The following is a 27,054-nucleotide window of genomic DNA, read 5'->3' on the forward strand; positions in this document are numbered from 1 at the left end:
ACGCTGCTGATTAAGAAAGGCACGATGCTGGAACTGCTATGCTAATGCGATGTCTTGAAACTGTCGCACGTACATTCACCCGCCTACATATATCCTTCTGCTGTACTTAGTAAAAGGTTGACCTTTTGCTACTCGAAACAGAAATTGGCTCACTGGCCCACTTCTTAACCCAAGGTTCTCTATTCTGCGGTAATGCATCGCTTCTCTGTGTTTCCTTGGTTAAGCATGGCATCAGACAGTGGGTGGGCAATTTTCGTAGTTCGCATCTGAATTAGAGAAGAGTAGTGCAGTAGGACATATTTAGCTATTGTCTAGGAACAGCCTATATTCTTAGGGGTACGTAGCCATATAAATACACGCGCATAAAACTCTCACACCTGTGTAGGCTCTTTCATTACCATCATGGCTTACAATAGCAGCAATAGAAGGCAATCCCTGAAACTCAACATATATATCACATGCCCCCTTTTCCTGTTCTACTGAATACATATACGTGCGGTTAGCGAATGATCCGGCAGTTATGGGGTTCTCATTAATGTAAATGGAGTTTCGGAAGCGAGGTATTCGTCCTCTTTTGAATATGGCTTTGTCAAAAATATGGGTGTGTGCAATACACTGGAAGATAGGCTGAACTTGCTCTTCTCCGTAAGTCAAATTGCTGCCCTTCTGGACAGAGTTTCATTGCCATTATATATATGTTATTTCTTGGTTCTCCCTCTTGCTGCATTCGGATAGTCCTTCCTTGTCCGGTCTAGTCCTACATAGACACATACGGTCCGGCTTTAAGCCTAGCTCCTAGAAGGGCGCGTCTGGCCAAGCTTGAGTCTGTTCGTGACAGGCTTGCACTATGATTCTTTCGATCATTGCAATCCATCATGTGTGCTTGGCTTACACTTTCCAAGGCAGGAGCTGGGTGATCATCATCACGTGACTGCTGACCCAAGGTCGCCCGCGCATTGTCGTGTTCCCTAACTTTGTCTTCTGTAAGTCTCAGCACTCCTTCTGTGCCTTTACTTGGTTACTTTTATCCTGCGGTAATCTCATACGTAACAAGAGGATCACAATTGCCGCCTCTTCTTCTAGGGAAGGGTGAATAACGACAATTCAAGCTGCTGTTATCATTGCGCTCTTATAATTGTTGGAAATATAGCTACAGATTTTTCTACAGTGTTGTTATGCACTTCATCTTGTCCTTGTAAGCTCGTACAGCATCCACGAGAGACGTTGGTTCCTGTTGCCCAGCAGCAATATCTGAGAAATGACCTATCGAGGGTAAGAACACGCAGGATGCAAGAAGATAGAGACAAGCGTCCGTTAGAGGAACATAGAATCGACTCGCTTACGGAGTTCGGGAGTTTCCGTTCGCTTACGGAACCGAAGTTTTGTGAAATTTTACCTAAGCCCCTCTAAAGCAGAAGCGATAATGCACGAAAAGGTCTGATTCCAATTCCAGTACATAAAACTGGAATGAGTATATAAATATACTAACAAGCAAATAAGGTATAAATCAAGCAAGTTACATGCTCGGGCTTGTGGTTTAGTGGTATAATTTTCCCTTAGCATGGGAAAGGTCCTGGGTTCGATTCCCAGCAAGTCCAATCTTTTTTACCTTTTTGTTGCCTATTTGTGGTAGGTAAAAGGCATCAACAATTCTCCTAAACTTTTAGCGTTACGAAGATTGTACAAAAGCGCGTGGAAGGCATCGCATCAATCAATTTAGGGATTGAACATCATAGTTGGCTACTTATTCTATATATCATAACCGCTATCTTCCAGATCGTCTAATTCTCCTTTTGAGCTAGCATATCGGGCCGTTACGATTGTAGCACCTGCTTCATTTGCTACCCAAGTTCATGTTGCCACGCCGTCCACTAGCCTGATTAGGGAGTAGGAAGTCGTCAGGGTGAGCGTGATATAGTGGTACTGTCGCACTAAAAGCTAGATGTCAGTCTTGACAATAAACGGGCCTCGGAAATCCTCGGGGCCGTCGTTGGATGTAGAGTATCCGTGTAGTACTAATGAAGGCTTCGGATTATGAGTCTTCCACCCCGGCTCGGTACTCCACCGGGAAGGTCTAGGCCTTCAACTCCATCAGCTCTTTCTGGCGTTGTGTTGGGATGTCGTTGTGTCTTTGACCTCTTTAACAAACCCGCATTCTTCGACCCCTAGGTTTCTGACAGACCGGAGAGGTTAAACTCTATCTTGTTGAGATCATCTCCTTCATTGATCGACCGCAGCTGTGACGGAGCTGGAATGCTGTCTATGGTCTCCTTGACAATGCCCAAATATTTTACAGTTTGTGAAGGAGGAGAGCAGGGCTTTTTTCTTAAAGACGAGCTGATGTCTGAAAGAAGACCGGAGGAGCTGGAGATGAGGCGAGATAGCCCTGGGCTCCTGGTGGAGTAGAGAATAAAGGGGATATGTAAAAGAAACGGATGCTAGGAGTTCAACAAGAGTTAGCAATGGATTAAGTGGTTGACGGAAGAAAAGCGCACAAACGCAACAACTTTACGTGGAAGAACCGGAGGCCGAGGGAGGGCGAAATAAAGCTGAGGGATTCGAATAGGATCATGTAGCAATATTGCTTCTGCGGTAAGAGAGCTGCGCACTCTGCTTGACCTTGAGGGCTGGTTTGCAGGTTGCATCAACTAATTGATTGATAAATCATCCACGTATTGGGTGAAGATTCATATCTCCAGTGCGCTCAAAACTGGACGTCTCCCGTATTGATTCAAATATTGCAGGTGAAAAATGCAGTTTTTAATCTTGCTTAGATGCGGATATGAGACTGCGTCGTGATAGCAGCGCAGTGCTAGAGGGTGATGTGGCCATGTGCTAGGCTTTGCAACTGCCCAACTGCCTGTAACCATGGAAGGCTTCCAAGAAGTGATGTGAAAGCCCTCCTTCCACGCCCTCATTGCTAACATCCACGTACACTTGTTGCCAAGATGTAGGACAACAATTACACAATTCGTCATCTAGTTTAAGTTTCAGGGAAATAAGGCGTAAGTCCGCAGCATTTACAGCCATGTAACCAGATTTGTGCCTGATGATGCCTATTATGAATGGGACGAACAAGCATTCCTCATCCATGCAGATAGATAGAGTGCTGCGCGGATAATTAAAAGATATGATTATTTGGAATGGAGATACTATAATAATACATCATGCATCATGCTCATACCACTCCAAATTCCCTCATACATCCACGTGGTATCTAAAAACATAGAGTGAGAGTATCGAAAAGGATCCAACCAAACCAAATCCACGCAAACGCCAAAGACAGCCTACTAACGCGACGTGAATGCTGGAACCCATACACCCACGCTTGGTTGCTCGGGTCATTGCTCTATGCACCAGCAACTACAACAATTCCGTGCCTCATGCAACGCTCGGCCTAACCAATGGGCCAATGTCATTACCCAAATTCCAGTCTATCCACCAAGATCTTGTGATAACTGTTGCCCATGTCTATCGTAATTTGTCTATACTTCACCGGCTAGAACACTTCCACTTGCACTCCCACCGAGGTCCCAGTAATTACGTCCACTTCCAGCACTGCGCTTGCTCTTCTTCGTGCTTTGACTAGCGCATGACGAGCTACTCCTTAGTACCTGATTCCTGAGTGAAGTTTGGTGTCGATATATTAGCTCTTTTCTTCGATTCTCGCGGGGGTTTGATGACGACGGTAGGACACGATCTGCAGTCCTACTCGCGATACTGACTAAAGGGTGGTGTTGTCGAATGATCGCGGCCCTTCGGGCGGATACGGAATCGCTGTCGATCGCTGTCGCGGCTCGGGGTTGGCCCGGAGGCGCACTCATGCTTCTCCGAGTTTGGGACGAGACACTGGATCGGCGGGAGGAGAAGCGTTTGACTAGAAAATTGAACACCATCTTGACGTCCAGTTCCCGTTCCCAATATTCTCGTTCACGCGCCATCTCTTCCGCTACGGTTGGGATAGGGGCTGGTGGCTGGACATGAAAAGATACTAAAGGGTCCGCCTCCGGTTCCTCTTCGATTCCCCATAATGAAGCCTCACTGTACATGTTGGAAGCCTGTTGGTTTGGAAGAGAAGGTGCGAAGAGAGCGGCGGTAGGGGAAGGAATAGAGGATTGCGGGGTTGTCAGTGGCGGAACGTCAGTTAAAAGTATAGAAGTAGATCGGCTCGAGGTGATTCCTGCATATTCTGGAGCTTCCTGTGCGCTTCGGTAGGCGGAGAAGGCCCCTGGGTGTTCAGACAACTGGTGAACTAGGATGCCAAGCTCTCGGGCAACCCTCTCTAAAAGTCTATGTTCCCACGGTTCGCCAGGAAAGGTAGATATGTCCAGGGCCTGTACTGTAGTGGCGGCAGGTGATCTCAATTCCGGAGCGTGTTGAGGGGCGGACAAGGCTTCCTCCGGTAGAGATTCGCCAAAGATGACAGAGAGTGTATCCTCATCTATCCCCATCAAGTCCCGGATCACTCTCCTTGTGAGCCGCTGCCAGAAGGAAAGATTCTCTGTGCTGTCATCCGATGACTCACTCTGGCTATCAGAAATAGAGGCAGCTGCCCGGGAAGCGGCCGAAATTCGGTTATCTTGATGGGCGCTATCGGTGCGGCTCCGCGCAACGCTCACCATGCTCATTCTTCGCCTGCGCCTACTCTCTCTTTCAATCTCCTCTAGCAGCGCCCTGCTTTGCTCTAGCCGCCACCTCTCAATCCTCTGCCGCCGATCATGCTCGTGATTCACTTCTTCCGCCTCCTCTAAGGCATCGAGCCTTCGCTGGACACTAGATCGCCGGCGAGTGTGTCGTCTCCGTGGTGCTTGTCGCTCAAACTGCCACAGGTGTTCCTGCATTGATGCGCCGGGCTGGAAAGTACCCAGTCCATCGTGTGTTGGTAGGACTGTGTCGCCACTCTGTTGTAATCGGCTGGCCGATGCGCCGTACTCGGAAGGCTCATGGAATGCGTGCAGACCATCATCCAAGCTATCCAAGTCCTCTCCTTCTTCTGCTTCAGTCCCTTGACAAGTAATGTCGTCATTGTCACTTTGGTCAGAACGCGCGGCGGTGTCGAGGGAGCCAAAGTCACTGAGGCGCGACAGGCCAGCGGTGCGCGGGGTTCGCTCGGTCGAGGTGGTCTGCGTGCGGGTGGTAGTAGACTCGGGCGCAATAGGAGAGAAGAGGACCCATTCTTCCGATTCCTCTAAGGACCGCTTCCGCTGTGGTGAGGAGACAGGTCCGACTTCGGCTGGCCGTTCTGGGGAATGGAAGGAGAGCTGTCGCGAAGGCTGGGGGCGGTGATGTTGGCGGAATGCCATGGTGGAAGATTGTCGCGGAGGGAGTGTCAAGATTCAATGGTAGTAATAAAGTCGAGCAATTAGGGTTGGAGGAGTCTAGGGGTCGAGGGAGGAGTGATACGGGGCGGGAGGAATTAGGGAAGCAGGGAAGTAAGGAAGCAGGAATGCGGTGAAGGGCCCGCGTCGCGAGTTCTGGTGTCACAACATCAAGTGTGCGCACTCATGTCTTGTTGCGAGATTCCCGATAGATTCCCGTGGGGGAGAGTCGTGTGTTGGTCTGGTGATGGGGCGATGGGTGATCTGGAGCTTGAGTTTTGGACGTTGCACTGGTCCGCGCTAAGCCCGCTATGATGTCTGATGTGTCTTCGCTTCAGACAACCGGGTCACAAGAGCAGCAACCGGGGAAACAAAGGAAGGATAATTTGAAGCTGGCTAAACAGAGAGCAAAATAAAGTGCAATAGCTATAGACCCGGGCCGCTTCGATATGGAACAAAACGCTGTTGAGCTGATCAGGGGGGGTGTGACGGCGGCGTAGCTGCGGTGCTCGAGAGTGTTGGGCTGACGGCGATAAGCTCACTGATATCTAGCCTTCATCTCACGAGGCGTCAAATGCATCCCACTACGCCATGCCAAGACCGGTACCGCTCCCCCTCTCGCCATACCTCTTATTGATGATGAGATGAGCCCTCGATGAGAAAGCAAGAAAACTCTAAACGCCCCGAAATTATGCCGCCGCTCGGCATGCTGTGCATCATACCTGTATCGGCGTAAGCTGATCTTCCCTCCCTATTACGACATCATCGCGCCCTGCCCACGCCTTCCTAAGGCTGGATTTTCTAGCCCCGGTCACCCAATCCGGAATTTGTGTCCACATCTACAGCCTCATGCTGCTTTTGTTGGCTTGCAACCGTCTAGTTCAGCCGTGATGCTCACTTGGAGCCTTGTGCAACACGTCAAAGAACCTTTCTTTCACTACGCCGGTCCATGGTCAGAAGAATATCAACTTCCATTCATAGGTATCCCGTAACGCCAACCCCCCTCAACTGGTGGGTTGGCCAGCATGGTACAGTCTGTAGTCGTTATCCAAAATTCCGTTGGCGAATCCGTCCCTAAAGAGCGCCCTTGAACGCCCTGGAGACGTGGCCCCATCTGACTCCCTCTAACATTGCCCTTGGCAAAAGCAAAAATGAGTGTCGTAGAGCACCATGGAGCCGTTCTATCCAGTCTATCAATAATCATGCAGTGTCTTCGTGTTCCGGCCCGACAAATCGCCGCACGTCCTCCTCGCTCATTTCTTCGCCTTCACCTACTCCTGGGAAGCGTCTCATGCGTCGGGCTCGCTTCGGCCCGACCCAAGCCTTGATCAAACACTCGCCGTTCCCTTGGCAAACGTGCTTTCGACCAAGGTTTTTGAATCGAGGGCCCAGCGGTCCGTTAACATAGTGGTATTGCCCAAGGAAGCGGTACTGTCGCGGATCGCTGAGTGGGTAGAACTTGTCCCCCCAGTGGCCCATAAAGTAGAACCAACCTATTGGTGCATGTGGTGTGACATTAGAGCTGCGCAAAGTGTCATTCGTGTAGTCATAGGTGAATGAATGCACATTAAGAAGAGGGTCCCAGAGCGGCCCGCGATCCGTGACGTCGTGGAGAATACCCCCTGGTAGAATGTACGGGTGAGTATCAGCTGTGGCATACATTGCATGCGTTCCAGTAGCGGAGTATCCCACGGGCTGTCCAAGATTAGTTAACACCACCTAAATCAGCATGGCAAACCTACCCTTTTGCCAATTTTCTCCACGGCCTCATAGGTGTATGCCTCACCAAAGCTGTGCTCGCTGAAGAACACTGCTTTTGGTTTGCCATGCTGGAATCGCACAACTGTGTGCTCCCAGTCACCCACGTGGTTTCCAAATCGAACATTGAAGACGGTGTTGCCCAAATTGTAGCTGTAGAAGAAGAACCAGAATGCATCCACAACGCCATCACCCTTGTCGACGACGATGAGCACTGCAGGCGCACCGCTTCTACCACCAACAATCTCTTTTCCGAGTTTGCGACGAGCTAATTCTGGCTGCCACTGTTTGTCAATCTTGTGCAAAAGATCTTCGCCTTCAGCAGTGTTGGTGGGAACAGTAACCGGTTCAGTGATAGGTCCTGAGACGGGTCGGATGCCTCCCTTGTCTACTGTATCCCCAACGCCTACTTCCCACCAATCTTCCCCTTCAGCATCAGTATCTTCTTCGAAACGTTGACCGATTTGTTCATCCCATTTAGCCCAGGGATCGGGATCCGGAATGTTGGGGATGTTCGTTTCGCCACCGAGCCATTCTGGGCGTTCTTCCACATTGTCATCGCTTTGAAGATACACGAATCGACCCCATCTGTTAAGGTCATTCAGGTTCGTGAGATTGGGGTGATCGGAAGAGGCCTGTAAAGGAGTATAATTTAGATGTGGCGTTGTGTGGATCAGGTGTTCTGCAATGTCACACGGCCAAAACTCCTCGCCAGAGTAGAGGTGAATGTAAGGCGCATGCTCCAAGACGTATTCGGGAATCTCCCGCAGGATTCGTTCTTCCTCTGACCAGTCTTCGGGATTAGTGGTAGCACTTGTCCAAAATGTGTCAAGGTCAATGCTATCCACGTCTTCGTTAACCCCAGACCACGGCCTCTGCTGCTTTCTGTGGTTACCTTTGGCTTTCTTGTCCGTCCACCGAGACTGGTTCAGGTGAGCAAGACCACAGAACCCAAACCAGTTGCAGACTTTCCTATCCAACCAAGAGTTCGAAGATGCAACCCAGTGCTTCTCCTCTAACCTTTCTGAGATGGGTGTTATCTTTGGGAACACTGCCTTTTGGTATATTTGAGAGAACGTAAACAGGCTTAAGAATGTTCCGGCAGCGGCAATTGCAGGTTTCTGGCCCTTCATCTGCGTATATGAGGTGTTGGTAGACCCGCCAACGGAAGCGAAAGACGATGTAGGAGTTTGTCCCGACGATATTTCATGCGAAAGAGATTCTATAGGGATGTCGATAGTAGGTCTAGGGTCCTCGTGGGAGACGTCCGGCGCAACAGTTGGGGTATCGTCGGGGGATTGAGTGGGATATACCGCTACCGGAGGGTATGTGGGAATGAGGGCGGAAGATATCGAAGGGGGAGAGGATAGTGAGGGTAGGAAACCTCGGAGGGGCACCTGGCCGCCTCCATTACTAACCAGGTAAGGCACGATGGGCACTGGCAACGGCGTCGAATGATTAGCTCATGACCAATTAGGGACGAAGAGGAAATTCGGCATATACGGTAGGGAATAGGGCTGCCGAAGGTCCCGGGGCTGACAAAGGATACTTGAGGACGCGCAGAGGCCAATACTCCGAGCGAGTATGGAGGTAGCTCGTGGAAGCCCGCGGAAGATCTACGTCAGGGAAATGGGCGTGGAGATAACGGCAAGCCGTTCTCAGCTAAGGGGAGCATCGGAAGGCGATAGAACTGTGAAAAGATGGGGATGACGGAGCAGTACACATGATGACTTGGATTTGCAATGCGCCGGACTTTTGCGGAGTCAAACTCACTGGTAACTTGGATCCCCTACCGACCCAGCAGAGAAGTGCAAAGCTCCCTGTACGGTACCTGGCGATGCAATGATGCGAAACATCAAAGGGATAGCGGGTGATTGTGCGAAAACATGAGGATTGAGGACCAAGGGAGCAGTCAAGACAGACAGCTCAGCTCGGTGTTTGCAACAATGCAGGGAACCGTGGGCGCTTGGCATACGTCGCGGCTAAGCCCGATAAGACTCGAGAAGTGATGCACGATGGAGCTTATTTAGGTGCAGATGAGCTTGGCCTTCACAGTCGGAGCCTCAGCATCACAGGTGTTGGTCTCTTTCGCCTCTTCTTGTAGTAAACTCATTGCTCGGTAGCATGCGCTATGTTATTCGCACCATGGCATAAAGGGCGAAGGATCAAGGATAGGCTCTAGAGTGGAGGACGAGGGCGCTAAGACCCTAAATCTATCCGAAGCCGGAATGGATTTCTTCGAACCCGTGACATCGCACTTGACAACCAACCACCATGTCGCGATCGGACGAGGACGGGTGGGAGTACGAGTACGACCAGAGTAAGACAGAGGACTTCTACATCACGCTTGATCTGTCCAATCTTCCAGACAGAGAAGGTGCTCCCGCGCCTTATTCTCGAGGCGCGGGCGGGCGCCGCCCAGTCATCCTGCACAACCGGTTGAGAGAGGTCAAGGGTAGGAAAGGGAATTCGAAACCTGTGACCCAAGTTCCAGATCACCAAGATACCGAAAACGTCGGCCAGATGCAGATCACTGGTCTTCACACCCTCAATCCACTCGTCACGTACAACGGCCAGCTCCTTAGTTGTAAATGGGCGTCAACCATCGGAACTGACATGTTATTCGTTAAACGAGGTGCGGATACAACATTTCCAGAGAACCCTCTTCGCTCACTGCATTCGGTCGACCTTCTTGCCATTAGCTCTACGCGACTGATGGCTACGACTGCCCGACTGCGACCGCGTGACGAGTTATTCGATCCTGGTGAAGGCGACGAAGGCACGACCGTTGATGCAATGGATTTGTCTGTAGATACTGTACCAACTGAGCAGAGGCGGCCAACCCCCTCAGAATTTTTGACAAAGTTCAATCAAGTAAAGGCGAGAAGAGGTGAGTCGAGGCTGGTGGTTTCCAGAACATGTCAAGGCTCTCGGCTCGTCGTTGATAGAGAGGGAGTGGTGTCTGCAACTCTCGATGGAGCTGCATCCCAATCAAACGAAGATATTGTGATGGAGGACTTGATGGACCAGGAGCCCGAGCAGACAGCGAAGCCATCTCAAGTATCAGTCCATGTCACCAAGTCTATCAGCGAGATGCCTGTCGGGGCTCTTGATTCTAGCATGGCCAACCACCTGAATATTGCGGAGGAGTCTGAGTCGAGCGGCCCGAGAGGATCAGGTTTCCAGTAGCACTGAACACCAAGACGTCATGAATCCGGGACTCGATTTAGACTGGGCCATCTGTATTCTAAGCTCGATAACATGCCCTTCACGGCTACTGTCTCTATATCCGATCTCGGCCCCGTTGTACCACTATCTCTGTTCTCCAGTAGCCGGTTAGGTGTCATCCCGAAGGCTCTTTCTATGCTAGGACAATCGCACCTCACCTCCACCGCCTTGATCAGATACCCTGGTTTACTATCAATCCTCTCAAGTGCCCGCTTCTCTGGAACGCCGGCTATGCATGCCCACATTCCCCATGCTGGCTCTACCGCTCCTTGTACACTATTACTGTCCTCCAGAACCCTACATACATCCTACTGAAGCCCTATGCCGTAGACATTCAAAAACAAAGCAGCCTCAAAGATGCTTGCGTCAACTCACTCTCGTCGTTCTCGCAATGACAATATAAGTATCGGTATCCTACCAAACCCACCATTCGACGAAGAGCTCCGGTGTCGTCCTCTTAACTTGCTGTTGGATAATAGGCTACTGCCTGAGAGCTCGACCTTTACACTTCGAAAAGAAGAGATCGAACAATCGCACATCAATCGCAACGCATTAAAAACTAACGACATGATGATGGGAGAGGTTGCCGATTGGCTGGATCTAAACGGCCGGGATGTCAATTGGATCTCTCCCACACGGAGGCTTCGAAAAGTGAGTAAAGTCCTAGCTCGTTTTGCTTTAGCTGTTTAAGATCCTGACGGCCGCAGCTTGTTCCTTTGCCTGAAGCACTCATTTCACAACTTTCGGCATCCCGCTCTTCAACACCTACAGTGGTAGAACCTACAGAACATCCCTACATATTCCTTCACTTTATTGCTCTTCAACTGCTGGCCTCCTGTTACACCTTACTTCCAAGTTCAAGTGCCGAGAGTCTTCCCCTATGTGGTCAAAAGCTTCCAGAGCTTGCCACTTCACTGAAATTACATGCTCAGTATCGCTTTTCTCCGGCTGCAGGGCACCACGCTCCATGCCCTTCGGAAGCGTCGCCTTGGCCTGGCCTATACTACGGGCCTTGTCTCGAAGAAAGGGTAGCGGAGCAGGTCAGTAAAAAGCGCCGAATCCAGAAACATCTTCGCGAAACATCTTCATCGCGAAGCGAAGAGCCTTGTCCTAGTGGAGGCACAGATAAAAGAGAAGGGAGTGACGGACCCACCTATCCCCAAATCCACGACGAACGACGAGCATCTATCTCTAGCTCAAGCTCAAGCTCTACCTCTGGGCAAGGGCTCTTGTCAAGATGGATCTGCCAGCCTTCTTTTTCCAAAGCACCACGACGCCGGCCCAATCGCCTCTTCCTGGACAATATCTTCAGTACTCCTACCGGACGCAAATCAATATATCCCCATAGGCACCAGTCAGATAACATCACCCAAACTCGACGCAGTCCAGCCAAGAACATAACATCGTTTCTGCACACGAGACAACGAATTCCACCGACTTTACTACTTCGCAGGACCCAATCCGTGCCTCGACGAGCCGACAACATCGTTTCTCCTTTTCCACCATATTCGGTCCTCAATCTGCGTCGAAACAACTCCACTCCCACAATTAGGAGCCCGCCTCAATATCCCTACGAAATTCCAGAGATTCGGCACACCTCTGCGCTCACCACAAGCCCACTCCAGGCGGACGGCAGAGGAGAATACCTGACTGCCAAAGAGTTTCTAGACGAGACAAGACTAAGCCCAGCTCATGCACTTCTTGTGAACCACACCACACATTCGTCTCCTGGGCTCTTGGCTCCGCTTTCCTCTGAAGATGCTATCATAACTACCTTTCAGACAAAGCCCAGTAGATACTTTGGGAAGGCTTCTATAAATACAATGCCACAGGAGGACTCAATGATGGAAAAACTGGATTGGGAAAGCCAACAGAACAGCGCTCACGGAACAAACGATGTTGGGAGTGCGGTAGAGGAGCCCTGGTCTAAGGACAGTGTTGACAAGCTGGATAAAAGAAAGAGCATGCTCGTTCGAACTCCAGATTTATGTCCAGTATTCTCTCGCAGAAGTTTTCGAAATAATGGAGAAGAAATTGGGGATTGCAACCAGGATAGTGACAGCGTTGTTGAGGTAGCGACTTTTGGGGAATTTCATCACAATGCGTAACCTCTAGCTGTGTCAAGTCTTCCCTGGATCTTCTCAACCTTTCCTTCAAGACATATGGCGTTCGATGAGAAACATATTCCTTCTCGCTTTAGTAGCAACTCATAATACAATTAATACTTGAAGCCGAGTATTTCGGCGCTGACGTTCCGCCACTCTCTCGTCACGAGGTGTGTCTAGTTACCTACGATAACTTATCAATACTCATCGTCATCGTTAGACAGGCTCTGGATTTGGAACTAACATCGAGCATTGGAATGTGGAGTTTGAACTGCTTAGTCAACATGCAGCGAGGGGCGATCTCAACATTGGTGTTTGGGAAGATCCATTTAAGAGTAGCGTATGTAGTGCCACTCGATTGGACGCAACAAAGACCCACTCACCTTGAGCTAACACAAGTGGGTACTGGATCTTCATATTTCCTGGATTGCCGGAAATGAAAGATCTCCACGCAAACCACTGAAGTGGACACCAATCACTTGCCAGGCTCTTTGGGAGAATCTATTGATCATCCATCGCATCCCCCATGAAGTTGGAGACATGGAAATTGGGCTCGTTATTAATCGCATGGCATTATCGCGCTACTCGCGATCTATCTCCACGATTGGAGTCCGGCCGTTTCCAACCCCCATCCTCATTACATAGCTATGAATAACGACGGTGCGTTTTGTTGTTTATCGAAGATGCTGGTGCCGGACGTCAGGCACAACCGTTGACAACAGTTGTTGTACAATGAAGCAAGGTCGGTAGGACGGACTACCAAGCCTGCAACCTTAATTCCTTGAAGTAATTTTTTCTAGACCGTTACCCGTTTTTAATTGACATTTTGGGTGTGTGGTGGCTTTATTAGTAATTGATCTATATATAGTTGTAGCAAAGCGAAGACGGTAGTGGGAGTGCCTAAGTGTTACACCGACCATGAAGACAACCTGTAAGTGTCTTGTTACGTGTATAAGACATCTCAGAAGTGGTAAAATCATGCCTGAGAAAGATTTGCCTTACTCTATAACGCCTTTAAAAAGTTCACATGGATTCGAACTATAGGCGATGCTTGCTATGCTAGAAGGTTGATAGTTTTGGTCAAGATGAAAGACAGGAACTGCAAGGGCAATTGCTAATTTGGTAGATTAGGTTAGAGCACTACCTTGTAGCCACAGCAATACGCCACTCCATCTATGGTGATCCTGACCCACCAAGACGTCTCACGTTGGTGTGAATCATGAAATGATCGCTTCTTCAGACAACCATACATGGTCAAATAAACCCAGTCAGGGGATGGGAAGTGATGGTGCCTCAAGAACCGAGCACATTTCCTGCGGCAGACACTGGGCATGTTTAGCAAATCACAACACTACCCCTACCCAAGAAGAAAGTTTAAATCATCGCTTACTTACCGTCTAAACCTGTGTTGTCGGACTCGACATGTGCCTCCTTGATAAAGCCATCCTCAACCAACAAAGCATAACGCTTTCCACGGTGGCCCCCAAAGATTGCACTACCATCAAAAGAGAGGTCGAGTGCGTTGGTGAAGTTCAGTCCAGGATCTGCGAGGAAGCGAATCTAGGGTTTGGGATTAGCTGCCGATCCAATTTTCTAGAAAGGGTCTAGAATCCTGCAGACGATACACAATATGTTGCTTTGCTGCAGGATTGGAGCCTCAGATGAAAAAGGGTCACGACATACACCGCTTGTGTTGGACGGGTCAAGGATCTTGCCCCAAGCCTTCATGCTGGACCATGTTAGCTCCATCTTTCGGCAATCGCACATGCGGAGAATAAGGAGCAATTGGGTTTTACGCAAACCGTGTTTGGTGAGAAAAGGAACGCTGAGAGGAAGAGTTGTAAAGTTCTTTTGAGATCTTGGCGCACAAGGACTGCCAAGACTCAACCCGAACCGGATGTGCCATTAGTTTTACAAAGGGGACAGATTTAAAAAAAAAAAAAATTGGTAAAAACTTTTGCTGCACACATACACAAATGCATCATTGACAGACACGACGAACACGGAGCCCGCATCTTTGAGCTTGGCAGAGTTGATATAGCCTGGGATATGGCTCTCTGAACAGGCAGGACTGAAGGCGGCAGGCACTCCTGAACGCGGTTAGTAATCCGCTCGCTGATAATGCTTCTTTTTAGTATTGTTTTTAAATTCAAGGTTCATAGCTGATATTTTTTGCGGACGCTTACCGATGATCAGACCCTTTCCCTTCTTCAGTTCCTGGGCGAGATTGACTTTGTTGCCCGGCGAGCCCTCCATGAGGTTGATATGCGGGATCCTGTCGCCGACCTGCACCTGAGCGGGAGCGGAGGAGTGGAAGGGAGAAGCGAGACAGCGGAAGGCGAGTGGCCGCGTCAACGACAGACGACGAGCTGCCAACATCGCTGTCGTAAGTAGTGGCGCGAAGGCGAATTGGAGAGGGGGCGAGTGGCGGCGTCGACGGTGGAGCTTGTTCTGTGCAGATGCAGCGGTGTGACTGACAGCAGCTGAATCTTGTGCTATATGGTGGAGCTGTATGGCGGAGGTCACAGGTGAAGGCGAAGGATGCGGCCCAGGATCTGCGGACAACAGGCTGCATCAAAGCGATCTCGGGCTGGGTAGGATCTGCGAAAAATCCCCACGCTCACCTGTGGCGTTTTTACGGCACCCCCTGCCTCGGACTCGGAGCCCTGGACATCTGTGCAAGCTGGCTGCGTGCAATGTGACCGACCGCATGGGCTTTCGCGAAATGGCACACAAGGGGCCTGGCGCTGGCCGCCGCTGGTGGCAACGCTTGCCTCTCCCATCAGGGCCCCATGGCATTTGGCAACCATCAAACGAGGCGAGGCCGGCGCGACGACGACGTCGGGGACGGCGGTCAATGTGCCTGCCGCTGGGGATTGCAGCGGCGCACATGGAGTCTATCGAGCAGTTGCTGCAAATTACGCATTACGGGATCACGGCGGCGATTAAATTTCAAATCGCGTCGCCGAGATGATGTGGAGTGTGGAGGGTTTCTTTTGGCCGCTATGAGGGTTCCTCTTGCCCCGATCCGGCGGCGAGCAGCACAGGAGCAGCCCGAACCTTTAGAAACAAAGAGTCGCTGTCTGTGCAATCAGCAACCAGTAAACTGGCTGCTTGCAACACGCTGCATGCCGTCTTCGGGCGTCGCAGGTGCAGCCGCGGGAAGACGGATGCTGAGATGGGAATGGCGTCCTCGAGGGCTTGGGGGGAGTGTGTGCACGTACCGCCCCATCCCGCCGCGCATCGTTTCGTGGGTCTTCCAAGGTTTGTTGTCCCCGAGCCTGTTAGCTGCTCCGCTGCCTTTCTCGTCATTGTCGCAGTCGCTGCTGTGCCGCTGTGCCGCTGTTCCCTTGCCCTCCTCCCTCGGCACGCACTCGCTGGTGCCCCAAGCTGACCTCGCTCCCTAGCCTTGGCTCAGCCGGCTTGCTGGTCCAATGTCCTGCGATTGCAGCGATTCAGATTCAGCCAAAGAGAGCACTAGCACTTAGTGACGGCACTGCACATCCCATCCCAACTATTCAACCTGCCTTGGCGGCCCGCGCTAATCACCCAAACTACACCTCCTCTGTCCCTCCAGGCCCAGCGTTCTTCTCTCCTTGCATTCCCAACATCCCGTCGCCTGCCCATCGATCCCCATCGTCCGTTCATGAGTGCCGCTTCTGCGACCCCGTACCTTACCCTCAATTGCCACGCGCCGCCATCACCACGCTGGCGGATGCCTCGACCCGCCCTCCGTCCCGCTATCGCTAGCCATCGCGGCTACTTGGAGCCCAGAACCGTGACCCTACATATGTCGTAACCTGCCTAGCAACAGAGCCTCGTTATTTCGTGTATCTGGCAGCTTTTGCATCTCGAGGTGGTGGGTGGGAGGTATTGTAGTCCGTCCGAACTCGAGTCCTACAGTCCGCCATGGAGTCCACTACAGGCGGAGGCTCAGGGTCGAGCAATTCCAGCGACTTTGTATGTCTTGTCCCATCCATTGATCCTCAAACACTAATGTTGATGAAACTGGTAGGTTCGCAAGCTCTATAAGTAAGCTGATCTTAGCTGTCCGAACGTAACCCTCCGCACAGCTCGCTAATACGCATTGAAGAATGCTAGAGAACCCGACAGACGAGAACGTAGTACGGTGGGGCAACGAAGGGGATAGTTTTGTCGTACTCGAGGCACGTTGCGGCTCAAGATACGAACGTAGCCGAGACTGACGGACGCGTAGAATGAGAAGTTCACGAAACACATCCTCCCGAAGCATTTCAAGCACAGCAACTTTGCGAGTTTTGTCCGACAGCTGAACAAGTACGATTTCCACAAGGTGCGGCACAACAATGAAGAGAATGGTCAGTCGCCATATGGCGCTGGGGTAAGCATGCTTCTTCTAAGGTTCCAGCCTTGTCGACGAGAATTTTCTTAGCTAACATCGCCACCCCATCACTCTAGGCTTGGGAGTTCAAACATCCAGATTTCAAGATGAACAACAAAGATGCCCTCGACAACATTCGGCGGAAAGCGCCCGCTCCGCGCAAGGCCAACCAGCCGGCAGAAGACTTGATGATCCCCACACAACAGATGGATCTGGTGAATACTCAATTAGTCGCCACGCAGCATCAGCTGCAGTCCCTCCAGGAAAAGTACAACGAGCTCAGCATACACCATTCCATGCTGCTTCAGGAGGTGATTGGGTTGCAGAAGACAGTCGTCAATCATGAGCACGTGATGCAAAACGTGATGAGCTTTTTACATTCGATAGATGCCCAAAGGCGCCGCGATAGCAGGGTAGTGAATCCATTTGGGCAGACAGGTGGCCAGGCCCAGAATGGGAACGCCGACACACAGAATCCGCAAGCCGCTCCTATTGAAGAGGACGTTCCTGCCTCGCCCCTACAACACGCCTCGAAGCTCCTCAGCGAAACAAACGCCGATGTAATGCTAAACCCTAGGAACCTAGAGCACATGAACGAGATCACCATGCGAATGAATGGCACGTTGACCACTCCTCCACCCGAATTTATGCGAGGAACTAGGCCAGCGAGTCGTGGCGGTGCACCCGCATCTGCAAGCTCCTCGACGTCTGTGCGAATTGGTGATCTGGACAACCTAGTCTATCCCGTTGGGCAAACGAATGGGATCGACCCGATGTACAGTGAACACATCAACAACATTCCATATCCAATGCCAACCAAACCGGCTGATCTAGCCGACAACCGATTCCAGGAGGTAAGGAAGAAGAGTACGCAGATAGACCCTGGGTGGGTACGGCCACCCCAAATCCTGCTTGTTGAAGACGATCCGACATGTCGGCGAATTGGTAGTAAGTTCTTGTATGCCTTCCAATGCTCCATCGATAGCGCTGTAAGTACTTTGTTGTTCAGCTTTTCTCCCAGATACTAATGTGTTGTAGCTCGATGGCCTCGAGGCTGTCAACAAGATGAACGCGGGCTCGAAATACGATTTAGTGCTCATGGATATTATCATGCCGAACCTTGATGGCGTCTCTGCCTGCCATTTAATCCGCCAATTTGACCACACTCCTATCATTGCAATGACATCCAACATTCGAAGTGATGACATTTCCATGTATTTCCAACATGGTAGGTTCGACTTGAAAACCTTAGCCACTTGCCCTAACTTATCCAGGTATGAACGATGTACTACCCAAACCTTTCACGAAAGAAGGTCTTCTGCAAATGTTAGAAAAGCATCTTGCACACCTGAAAAAGCCGGGTCCGCAGATAGACGGAATGGTGGCCCCTCAGCCGTTAGCGACAACGAGACAAGTTTTGAAAGAGGAGGAATCTCCTGCGAAGTCACCAGTAACAGCTAGCAACTGGAACTCACCCAATCAGATACCCGGTGTCTCACCAGTGGGCAGCAATGTCACAGACGAGTATATGCAAGCGGTCCAACAAGGCCACGCTGGACCCTACGCCGTCAACACGATGCCAGGCAACATTGCCTACAATACATCTCCACAGGTAACAATGCAGGCTAGACAACAAGCCGGACATCGAAGGCAAATCTCCGACATTGCTGGAGGGCCTGACGACATGAATAATCCTGCAAAACGTCAACAAGTGTATATTGGCCCGCTACCACCACAACCCATGAACCCCATGCAACGGCCACGATGAACGATTTCTTTTCACATGTTTGAAAAAATTTTATTTTTATTTTTATTTTTATTTTTATTTTTTGGAAGAGGACAGAGACATGTCCCTAAAGTCGTCTATCATCTGGAATACATCTTTCATTTGCAACAAGGCGTTAGGTGTTCCGATACTCAGGCCTCCAGGGCTGATGACGACCCCAGGCTTGTATCATTCTCTCTTTACCGTATGTTGTCGTTCAAAGGTCGTAGAATAGGGAGACTGAACGGACAGATATTTGGCATACCCATTTCATCAATATTTAAGATAGAGAGGAGACATAAACATGGCGTGCTATCTAGCCCACGGGACTTGATTTAATGCCTTAGTGCCCAAGCGCAATAGTCATATTTTCTACAACTATATCAAATTGGAACCTGCTTATCTAGGACAGGGGCAAAGGAGAAGTGAGGTATAGCCTGGAGTCAGCGAAGAGCAGGTATTGCTTTTCCAACGTTGCGTTCCACAACTGCTCCTGTAATGGCGAAGACCAAATGCTGTTGTATTAAGCTCATTCCGAAGGAGGCAATGGCCTGATTATTAGGGTCTAGACCTCTGCGCCTTGAAGCCCAAACACGTGAATAAACGACCGGGCCATGTCCACCTTAATCATTGACGGTCCCGAGCTGCGGGCACGCAAGCCACCCCACAAACCTTATGTGTCCATCCTTGAGCCCTGGAGTATGATGATGCACGTTGCCGTACCTGACTGACTCATCACTGACTCCCACCGAAAACCACCCAACAAGCCAAATCCAAGCCCAAACTCCAAAACAATTGTGATCAACTGTCACGACGCCCCGTGCACAATGCCGCCAAAAGGCAAGAAGGGTCAGAGCAATGATAAGTCCAAGTCGGGCGAGGAGCAGCGGGACGAGCCGCTTCAAGCAGTGGTGGGTTGCACGTCGCACTCCAACTTTTACATTTCTGACTCTCCAGATTCTCGCAGATCCCTTTGAGACCCGGTTCAACCCCTTCACCCTCGAACGACCCCGGGTTTGTATACGCCTTCTCCGTTTTATTGCCTCTCTGATCAGTCTCTAGTGTCTTCTGCCCCTCGCAAATACCCCGCTCATCGAATACACATTCGAATTTCTAGCCAACGCCGGTGTTGAGGAGATCTTCGTGTTCTGTGGAGCGCACAAGGAGCAGGTCGAAAATCATATCAAGTAAGCTAGACGCGCCATGAACAGTCAGGCTATTTGGAATATGCTCATTCTTCCCAGCCATTCGAAATGGTCCTCACTTTCCTCTCCCTTCTCGAAGCTAGAGCTCATCCAATCTTCGTCAAACTCGATTGGAGATGCTATGCGCGACCTGGACACACGGGGTATTCTGATCAGTGACTTCCTGCTAGTATACGGAGATGTGGTCAGCAATCTACCCCTTGAGTCCGCGCTGGCGGCTCACCGAGCCCGGCGCGCAGCGGACAAGAACGCCATCATGACAATGGTGTTGCGGGAAGCTGGAACAACACACAGGACCAAGGCGCAACGCACGAATCCTATCTTCGTCGTAAACCCGTCTAAAGACAGATGCCTTCATTTTGAGCAGATGCCGAACAGGGAACAGAGGCATTTTCTCTCCATTGACCCGGACCTTCTTTCGAACCACCAAGAAATCGAAATACGACAAGACTTGATCGACTGCGGGATCGATATATGCACACCGGATGTCCTAGCCTTGTGGAGTGACAACTTCGATTTCCAAGCCCCACGAAAAGGATTTCTCCACAGCGTGCTGAAAGACTACGAACTTAATGGGAAGACCATACACACGCACATAGTTACGGATCATTACGCAGCGCGAGTCCGCAATCTCCATGCCTATGCCTCAGTCAGTAAAGACATTGTGTCACGCTGGGCGTATCCGCTATGCCCGGATAGCAACCTACTCCAAGGCCAATCTTATCGACTACAGAAAGGTAATATCTACAAAGAGGAAGGCGTCATACTTGCGCGAGACTGTATTATCCACCCCAAAACGGTCATCGGCCGTGGCACTAGTGTTGGAGATGGCAGCATCATTTCAAACAGCATCATTGGGCGGCACTGTAATATCGGGCGAAACGTCACCATCGATGGGGCATATATCTGGGATCATGCTAGCATTGGAGACGGATGTAAAGTCAAACAGGCAATCATAGCGAATGAGGCGGCGGTAGGGAAGAAATGCACGATTGAGCCTGGTGCTCTGATATCGTATGGAGTCAGGATCAGCGAGGGCATAACTATCGGTGGAGAACACAGGATCACAAAGGCAAAGAGGAAGCGGGAAAACGGAGAAGAGCTTGACAAAGGGCAGCCAGACGTGGCAATAGTTGGGCAAGGTGGGGACGGATTCGAATTCCAGGATCCAGATGATGAGGACGATGATGAAATTGTAGATGTTCTTGTACCATCCGCCCCTGGTAAGCCACACTACAGCGCAGAAGTATATCAGTTTATTAACGTACGCAGTGTATAACCTCGCGAGCCTCTCCCTGTCGACCGAATCAATATCCACGCTCAACTCAGACTCCGAAGGCGAGTTCGAGATGTCTCACGAGAGATCAGCAGCAGGAAGCTTTGTTTCCATAGGCTCCGTCGACAGTCACGCAAGCCAGCATGCAGCAAATTTTGATCACGACGCCGCCGCAAGCATATACGACTCTTTGGTTGAAGGCCATGAATCTGCAAACGTCCAGCTGGAACTCACTTCGCTACGGATGAGTACCAACGCATCAGAGCATCAAGTTCGACGCGCCGTTGTCGTGGCCTTTGTGAAACGCATGGCCCAGCTGATCAAATCGGGCACCAGTGTGAGGGACGCGGTCGCACAAGTGTTTGGACGCCATAGGGAACTACTTGAGCGAACCATGTTTGACAAGGGCAACTCAGCCAAAGTTGATCAGGTGGACTTCATGGTGCTGTTGCAGGCAGACCTCGCGCATAAGGAGAGCGGAGATTCGATCCTTCTGAATGCTGCAACCAAGCTCGTTGAGATGGATGTGATAGAGGAGGAAGGCATGTTGCAGTGGTGGGCCGATGTGAAGTCCAGCGAAGGGGACGACATGGTGCGAGTGAGGGGGAAGAGTCAGCAATTGATAGACTACCTGAACCAATCATCGGAAGAGGAGAGTGAAGAGGATGACGAAGAGGATGACGAAGAGGACGATGGCTCGGAGTAGACATCAGATGGTTGATATTGATAATTACAGATAGAGAGAGAGGTGGCCACGAGGGATTCCTCCATTGTGATTCCTCAATTGTTGGGCCATTCAGGCGCCAAGAGAGGGTCAGTGGGCCATGATGAAGAATTCAGTTATCAGTGCACACAACGGGTGACATTTCCTAAAGCGCTCGGTAACCCTCCCGGTCATTTACCGTCGCAGGACAAGGTGCGGCTCTGGGGGGTCTGCATTCACTGGTGGTGGCCCGACAAGGAAACAGCTGGACCAAGCGCGGGCCTTCCGCTTCGTCCTCGTCGCCCTCCAGACCCAGGCACACTCCCCCGAACTTGTGACTCTTTTCCCTTCGCTGACCAACGCCCACCCCCAGCCCGACACCCTCTTTCTGCTGCCTGCAGCTCTCTGACGCCCCTGTCCGCGTGCCTCTGCCGCAGTCGCTTCCTAGTCCCGTCCCCCTCGGTCGCAGCCTGGTCTCGTCATCACGGCGGGATCCGGCTTATTGTACATCACAACGACTTCTACCAGCCGCAAACGCAAGGCATCGGCCTTAGTTGACGCAGCTGGTGCTCTGCTCGAAGGCCCCAAGAAGAAGCAGACTCCCGACTCTGCGGCCCAAGCCCTCCCAGCGACGCCCCTCACCAACGCCTCCGCCAACATGGATTCGGACGACGACTTCAACAGCTCGCAGGTGAGCGAGGACGAGTTCATGGACGACCAGGACAGCGACGACAGCATGGGCGAAGGTGAGGCTGTTGCTGCACGCCACTCGATAACTCTGCATCGTGTTTGCTGACCCTGAGCGTGCAGACTCCGACTATGACGAGTCGGACCAGGACGACGTGGGGTTTGAATCGCAGGACAAGGATATCAAGCCCAGCAAGCACGCCTACGAAGTCGACTTCACCGTCTTCAGCCCGGCAGAGATACAGTCACATCAGGACAAGCAGATCGGCGAGGTGTCGAGCATCCTCGGCCAGCCGCCCGAAGCCACGGCCATCCTCCTCCGGCACACGCGATGGAATAAGGAACGTCTCATAGACCAGTACATGGAGAAGATGGACGAGGTTTTGGAGAGTGCAGGCCTGGACGAGAGTGCCGAGGCGCACCCCCCGGAACTGGAGCAGGTGAAGGGCTTCGTGTGCGATATCTGCTGCGAAGACGAACCCGGGCTGGAGACGTTCGCCATGCGATGCGGCCATCGCTTCTGCGTGGATTGCTACAAGCAGTACCTCCAGACCAAGATCAAGGACGAGGGAGAAGCGGCGCGAATCAAGTGCCCAGGCAACGGCTGCAACAGGATTGTCGACTCCAAATCGCTGGATCTACTGGTCTCGGACAGTATTCGGGACAGGTATGTTATGACAATCCTCCTCTTTCCCCATCGCATTTACTGACAGGTGCAGATACAAAGAGCTGCTCACGCGAACCTATGTCGAGGATAAGGAGAACCTGAGGTGGTGTCCCGCGCCCAACTGCGAATACGCCGTACAATGTGCTGTAAAGGACAGGGACCTGCCACGCGTGGTACCAACGGTCCATTGCTCGTGTGGACATTTCTTTTGCTTTGGATGCTCGTTGAACGACCACCAACCGGCCCCTTGCTCGCTGGTGAAGAAATGGCTGAAGAAGTGCGAGGACGACTCCGAGACGGCCAACTGGATTTCGGCAAACACCAAAGAGTGTCCCAAATGCCACTCAACCATCGAGAAAAACGGCGGCTGTAACCACATGACCTGCCGCAAGTGTCGACACGAGTTTTGCTGGATGTGCATGGGGGTGTGGTCAGAGCACGGCACAAGTTGGTACAACTGCAACAGGTTCGAAGAGAAGAGTGGGTCCGAGGCTCGGGATGCTCAGGCAAAGTCGAGACAATCGCTCGAACGCTACCTGCATTATTACAATCGGTACGCAAATCACGAACAGTCAGCGAAATTAGACAAGGACATCTATGTAAAGACGGAGAAGAAGATGACGCAGCTGCAAAACAGCACTGGTATGTCCTGGATAGAAGTACAGTTCCTGGACTCTGCTTCCCAGGCTCTCCAGCAATGTCGACAGACCCTCAAGTGGACCTACGCCTTTGCGTACTACCTTGCTCGGAACAACCTGACCGAGATATTCGAGGACAACCAAAAGGATCTTGAAATGGCCGTGGAGAATTTGAGCGAGATGTTCGAGAAGCCAATCGACCAATTACAGGGATTGAAAGTTGAGATGATGGATAAGACTGCTTATTGCACCAAGCGGCGGATCATTCTGCTCGACGATACCGCAGAGAATTTGAAGAGTGGTATGTTTTTTTTTTTTTTTTGCATTCACTGATTTCACTAACTATCTACTAACATGTACAGGTAATTGGGAGTTCAACGTGCCTCTATGAGACCCATTAGTGAAGCACTGCACTAAACCGGGCGCAGGAAGAATTCTTCGTACCGGCAGACCCAGAGTCCAGCTTGCCCTCGACACTAAGCAGACATTCCGTTAGACGCAAGTTAGTCTTGGGCATCCATGAGCTTAGTCACCAGCCTGAGCACCTAGGTTGATGAGTCCATGTTCCATATATCCTGAGATATTATTCTACGACCTCAAAACAATGGCACTCCGCAAACGAACTTGTATTCTTATCCATTTTCTTCCTCTGTGTGTACAGCATGGCCGGTGTACTCCTCCCTCAACTCTTCATTTCGGGCTTCAGGGTAACGTCGGAAGGTACTTGGGCGTGGACGGGACTTGTCTGGACAATGGCTTGCTTTTAGACATGGATCAGGGGGATTGCTTGGAGGGCACTTTGGCGTTGAAAGGTTTAGCAGGCAGGCATATGCATCGGTTCGAATGAGAATAGAATTGGTATTCACGAGGAATGACGAATTGGGGATTACGATTGAGTTTGGGGGACGCTATCGCATTGGTGACTAGAGAACATCATGCTCGAAGCTGTAAGTCGCGACAATAACCTTCACAATTCTTCGTCTTCGACTTTTCATCTCTCCAAATCGCAGACTCTCACGCTCTGCTGCTCGGTAAGTTGAGCGAGTGACGCCCTCCGGCTCGTTCTCCACCCACCTTTTTTTTTCTCTTACTTAATCGATTCCAATCATCTATTCCCATGACTTATCTTTGGAGGCTTGGCTGGTGTCTTTGGTAAACAATCAGTATTGGTCTCTTTGTGAGGTTTTGCGTGAGGACTACAGCAAAAATGGGCAGAGGAAGAAAGGCAAATGATGCACATACTTGGATTGCTGAGATTCGCTTTGTGGCCAGTTGCTTTGTTGGAAATGTCTTCCGCCATGTTGTTGATATTCTAAGTCTTCTTTGGTTAGATCGGCCATTCTGTCTTGGTTGCCGCGAGCGGGTTCATTCATTTTGAATTTGTTTCTGTAGAAGAATAGGTTGGAGATTGTGTGTGGGATTGGGTGGTGGGGTTAAGATGCGTTGGGATAGGGTCGGTTGGATAGTTTGCAAGACTTTGAGATTTGAGATTTGAGATTCGTGGTTTGATTTATACACATGGACACAGAGACGTAGTTTTACAATGGCATAGTTCCCTCACCGTCCTCCGGAATATCGTCCCAGTCTGCGCTACTTTGCATTATTACCGAGACAGGTAACACATGCTTTCGTTTGGCGTCAAATGGGTTATGATTATTCTCCCATCGAAACCTTGGTTATACAGAATGATAGAGTGAATGGTGTTGTCCGCAATGGGATAGGTTGGTCATGGGAGCAGTGCCGGTGCCACATTACCTACCTAATTCGGATGTGGCTGATCGATGATGCCCAAGGAAAGTCTCGTGGTCTAGATGTGAGCCGAGAGAATTTGGCGTTGGGAAAGTGTAAGTGAAGGAGGGTACTTTTGGAGAAACAGGATTTTTTAGAGAATGAGATTTGCTTTTGATATTCGGAGGGCATTCTCATGTCGTTGTTGATCCTTTTGGAGCTTATTTCCACGTGACACTCCATGTCTTCTCTCCCCGCCGAAATGGCACAACCTCAACGTCTACCTCTTTTTTCCTTAACACATTCACAACTTCCTCCGCGCCTCTTCGCAGCACTATCCGCTCCCCCTTGGAATCCTCCACCCCATAGAACTTCCTTCCCCATGCTCCCAAGAACCCTTCCAGGACCACCTTAGTAACTTCCTGTTCCTTGATCACTCCCCTTTCAACCCCCTTCTCCAACGCATCGAGCACATACCCAATAGCATAAGGCTGTGAAAACACACCTGCCGCGATCTTATCCTCGCCCCGTTTCTTCTTGGAATCATGCGGTGCGCTATCCGTACCCAGAAAGAACCTTTCATTCCCGTTGACCACAGCGCGTAAGAGCGCATCACGATCCTCCGGGGTTTTAGCAACCGGTTTGCAGAAACAGAAAGGATCACCGGCCCAGTCGTCGATGATGAGGGAGAGATGATGTGCCGTAATAGTTCCCGCGACCTGAGGGCCACAGGACTGAACGGCGGCGAGGGCGGCCGAGGTGCTGCAGTGTTCGAGGATGATGCGGAGCTTGGGGAACTTTGAATGGAGTGTTTTGAAAGTAGGTATGAAAGCGGGTTCGGCGTTGAGAATGGTGATGGCAGTTGAATCCTTGGTAGTGGAAGAGTGTGCGTGCGGAGGGGTCGAAGGGACTTCGCCGTGTAGATTGAGGATCATGTCTTGTTTCTCCATTTCCGCGAAGACAGGGTAGAAGGCTTCGTAGTCCACGACGCCAGATGATGAATTCCGTATCTTCATTAGTCGTCGCTTTCAACCATGTAGTTTATTGAACATACAGTTGTCACGCCTGCTGGGTAGGATTTCACGCCCATGACACCGGCTTTCTTTGCATCCCGAATCACCTCCGGAGTGATTGATTCATGAAGATAGAGAGACATGAGGTAGTCCACATTAGGCTCGACAGCTTTCAGGCGGTCGCGGTACTCAAGACATTGCTGAATTGTCGTAATCGGCGGCACCAAGTTAGGCTACATACTGAAAGTCAGTAGCTGAGCCACAGATAGAGAAACGAGAAGCCGTATGGTCACGGAGCCGTAAAATTTAAGTAAGGAAACAAGAAAACGTGTCACGAATTCGAGAAACGATGGTGCGTACCATAACATATACTTGATTCACCCCCCCATTGCGAATAGTTGGTGTGACCAGTTGTGACATGGGTCCATCTCTCAGGTGAACATGAGCGTCGAAAGCTGCCAACAGCTCGATTTCATCCAATTTGGTGAAATTCATATTGTTGGGATCGCCTCGGGCGGCGAGATTGGGTGGCTCAGACGAGGAGCAACTTGAATGAATCTGATTGCAGTTTTGCAAGCGAGATCGGGCAGTTTACCTTCGACT

General features: G+C 50.8%; 9 protein-coding genes and 1 non-coding gene across 10 annotated transcripts; 5 read left to right on the top strand and 5 right to left on the bottom strand.

The window, feature by feature from the left end:
• Positions 1–1,526: 1,526 nt before the first annotated feature.
• BDR25DRAFT_t4 lies at positions 1,527–1,598 on the top strand. Its single transcript has one exon. It is a non-coding gene; the product is annotated as a tRNA-Ala (tRNA).
• Positions 1,599–1,749: 151 nt separating this feature from the next.
• On the bottom strand, positions 1,750–5,303 carry BDR25DRAFT_348198 (uncharacterized protein; the record flags this gene model as incomplete). The annotated part of the gene is made up of 14 exons (XM_033694378.1): positions 1,750–1,841; positions 1,873–1,931; positions 1,964–2,059; positions 2,088–2,138; positions 2,179–2,438; positions 2,513–2,619; positions 2,673–2,710; positions 2,790–2,812; positions 2,850–2,913; positions 2,969–3,084; positions 3,165–3,287; positions 3,323–3,349; positions 3,391–3,458; positions 3,497–5,303. 14 exons carry the CDS (start codon positions 5,301–5,303, stop codon positions 1,750–1,752), a joined length of 2,931 nt encoding a protein of 976 aa, XP_033554730.1.
• A 1,215-nt stretch (positions 5,304–6,518) lies between these two features.
• On the bottom strand, positions 6,519–8,209 carry BDR25DRAFT_206786 (uncharacterized protein; the record flags this gene model as incomplete). Its single annotated transcript, XM_033684506.1, has 2 exons — positions 6,519–7,013; positions 7,061–8,209. The coding sequence occupies 2 exons, from the start codon at positions 8,207–8,209 to the stop codon at positions 6,519–6,521; spliced, it is 1,644 nt and encodes a 547-aa protein (XP_033554731.1).
• Positions 8,210–9,350: 1,141 nt separating this feature from the next.
• BDR25DRAFT_308741 (uncharacterized protein) lies at positions 9,351–10,265 on the top strand (the record flags this gene model as incomplete). Its single annotated transcript, XM_033691029.1, has 1 exon — positions 9,351–10,265. One exon carries the CDS (start codon positions 9,351–9,353, stop codon positions 10,263–10,265), a length of 915 nt encoding a protein of 304 aa, XP_033554732.1.
• Positions 10,266–10,871: 606 nt separating this feature from the next.
• BDR25DRAFT_308742 (uncharacterized protein) lies at positions 10,872–12,412 on the top strand (the record flags this gene model as incomplete). The annotated part of the gene is made up of 2 exons (XM_033691030.1): positions 10,872–10,955; positions 11,012–12,412. 2 exons carry the CDS (start codon positions 10,872–10,874, stop codon positions 12,410–12,412), a joined length of 1,485 nt encoding a protein of 494 aa, XP_033554733.1.
• A 1,102-nt stretch (positions 12,413–13,514) lies between these two features.
• BDR25DRAFT_275409 (AhpC/TSA family protein) lies at positions 13,515–14,937 on the bottom strand. The gene is made up of 5 exons (XM_033687493.1): positions 14,596–14,937; positions 14,382–14,499; positions 14,093–14,138; positions 13,804–13,969; positions 13,515–13,734 (listed from the first exon to the last, which is right to left on the bottom strand). Exons 1-5 carry the CDS (start codon positions 14,786–14,788, stop codon positions 13,703–13,705), a joined length of 555 nt encoding a protein of 184 aa, XP_033554734.1. The 5' UTR covers positions 14,789–14,937; the 3' UTR covers positions 13,515–13,702.
• Positions 14,938–15,868: 931 nt separating this feature from the next.
• Positions 15,869–21,721, top strand: BDR25DRAFT_275411 (heat shock transcription factor 2; the record flags this gene model as incomplete). The annotated part of the gene is made up of 12 exons (XM_033687494.1): positions 15,869–16,369; positions 16,425–16,441; positions 16,503–16,575; positions 16,626–16,769; positions 16,847–17,758; positions 17,808–17,997; positions 18,044–18,480; positions 19,401–19,445; positions 19,492–19,548; positions 19,597–19,721; positions 19,779–20,962; positions 21,012–21,721. Exons 1-12 carry the CDS (start codon positions 16,319–16,321, stop codon positions 21,719–21,721), a joined length of 3,945 nt encoding a protein of 1,314 aa, XP_033554735.1. The 5' UTR covers positions 15,869–16,318.
• Positions 21,722–22,295: 574 nt separating this feature from the next.
• On the top strand, positions 22,296–24,101 carry BDR25DRAFT_205762 (ankyrin repeat and IBR domain-containing protein 1; the record flags this gene model as incomplete). Its single annotated transcript, XM_033684465.1, has 4 exons — positions 22,296–22,464; positions 22,529–23,072; positions 23,125–24,011; positions 24,073–24,101. Coding segments are annotated over 4 exons (1,629 nt in total), but the record flags the coding sequence as incomplete, so codon positions are not given.
• Positions 24,102–24,293: 192 nt separating this feature from the next.
• BDR25DRAFT_348205 (uncharacterized protein) lies at positions 24,294–25,050 on the bottom strand (the record flags this gene model as incomplete). Its single annotated transcript, XM_033694379.1, has 5 exons — positions 24,294–24,357; positions 24,386–24,618; positions 24,643–24,800; positions 24,833–24,906; positions 24,953–25,050. 5 exons carry the CDS (start codon positions 25,048–25,050, stop codon positions 24,294–24,296), a joined length of 627 nt encoding a protein of 208 aa, XP_033554737.1.
• Positions 25,051–25,638: 588 nt separating this feature from the next.
• Positions 25,639–26,999, bottom strand: BDR25DRAFT_250251 (Dihydroorotase). Its single transcript, XM_033686052.1, has 3 exons — positions 26,812–26,999; positions 26,493–26,684; positions 25,639–26,442 (listed from the first exon to the last, which is right to left on the bottom strand). Exons 1-3 carry the CDS (start codon positions 26,944–26,946, stop codon positions 25,660–25,662), a joined length of 1,110 nt encoding a protein of 369 aa, XP_033554738.1. The 5' UTR covers positions 26,947–26,999; the 3' UTR covers positions 25,639–25,659.
• Between the last annotated feature and the right edge of the window lie 55 nt (positions 27,000–27,054).

The sequence above is a fragment of the Lindgomyces ingoldianus genome (assembly GCF_010093535.1).
Source record: "Lindgomyces ingoldianus strain ATCC 200398 unplaced genomic scaffold BDR25scaffold_1, whole genome shotgun sequence".
Classification (NCBI taxonomy): Eukaryota; Fungi; Ascomycota; class Dothideomycetes; order Pleosporales; family Lindgomycetaceae; genus Lindgomyces; species Lindgomyces ingoldianus.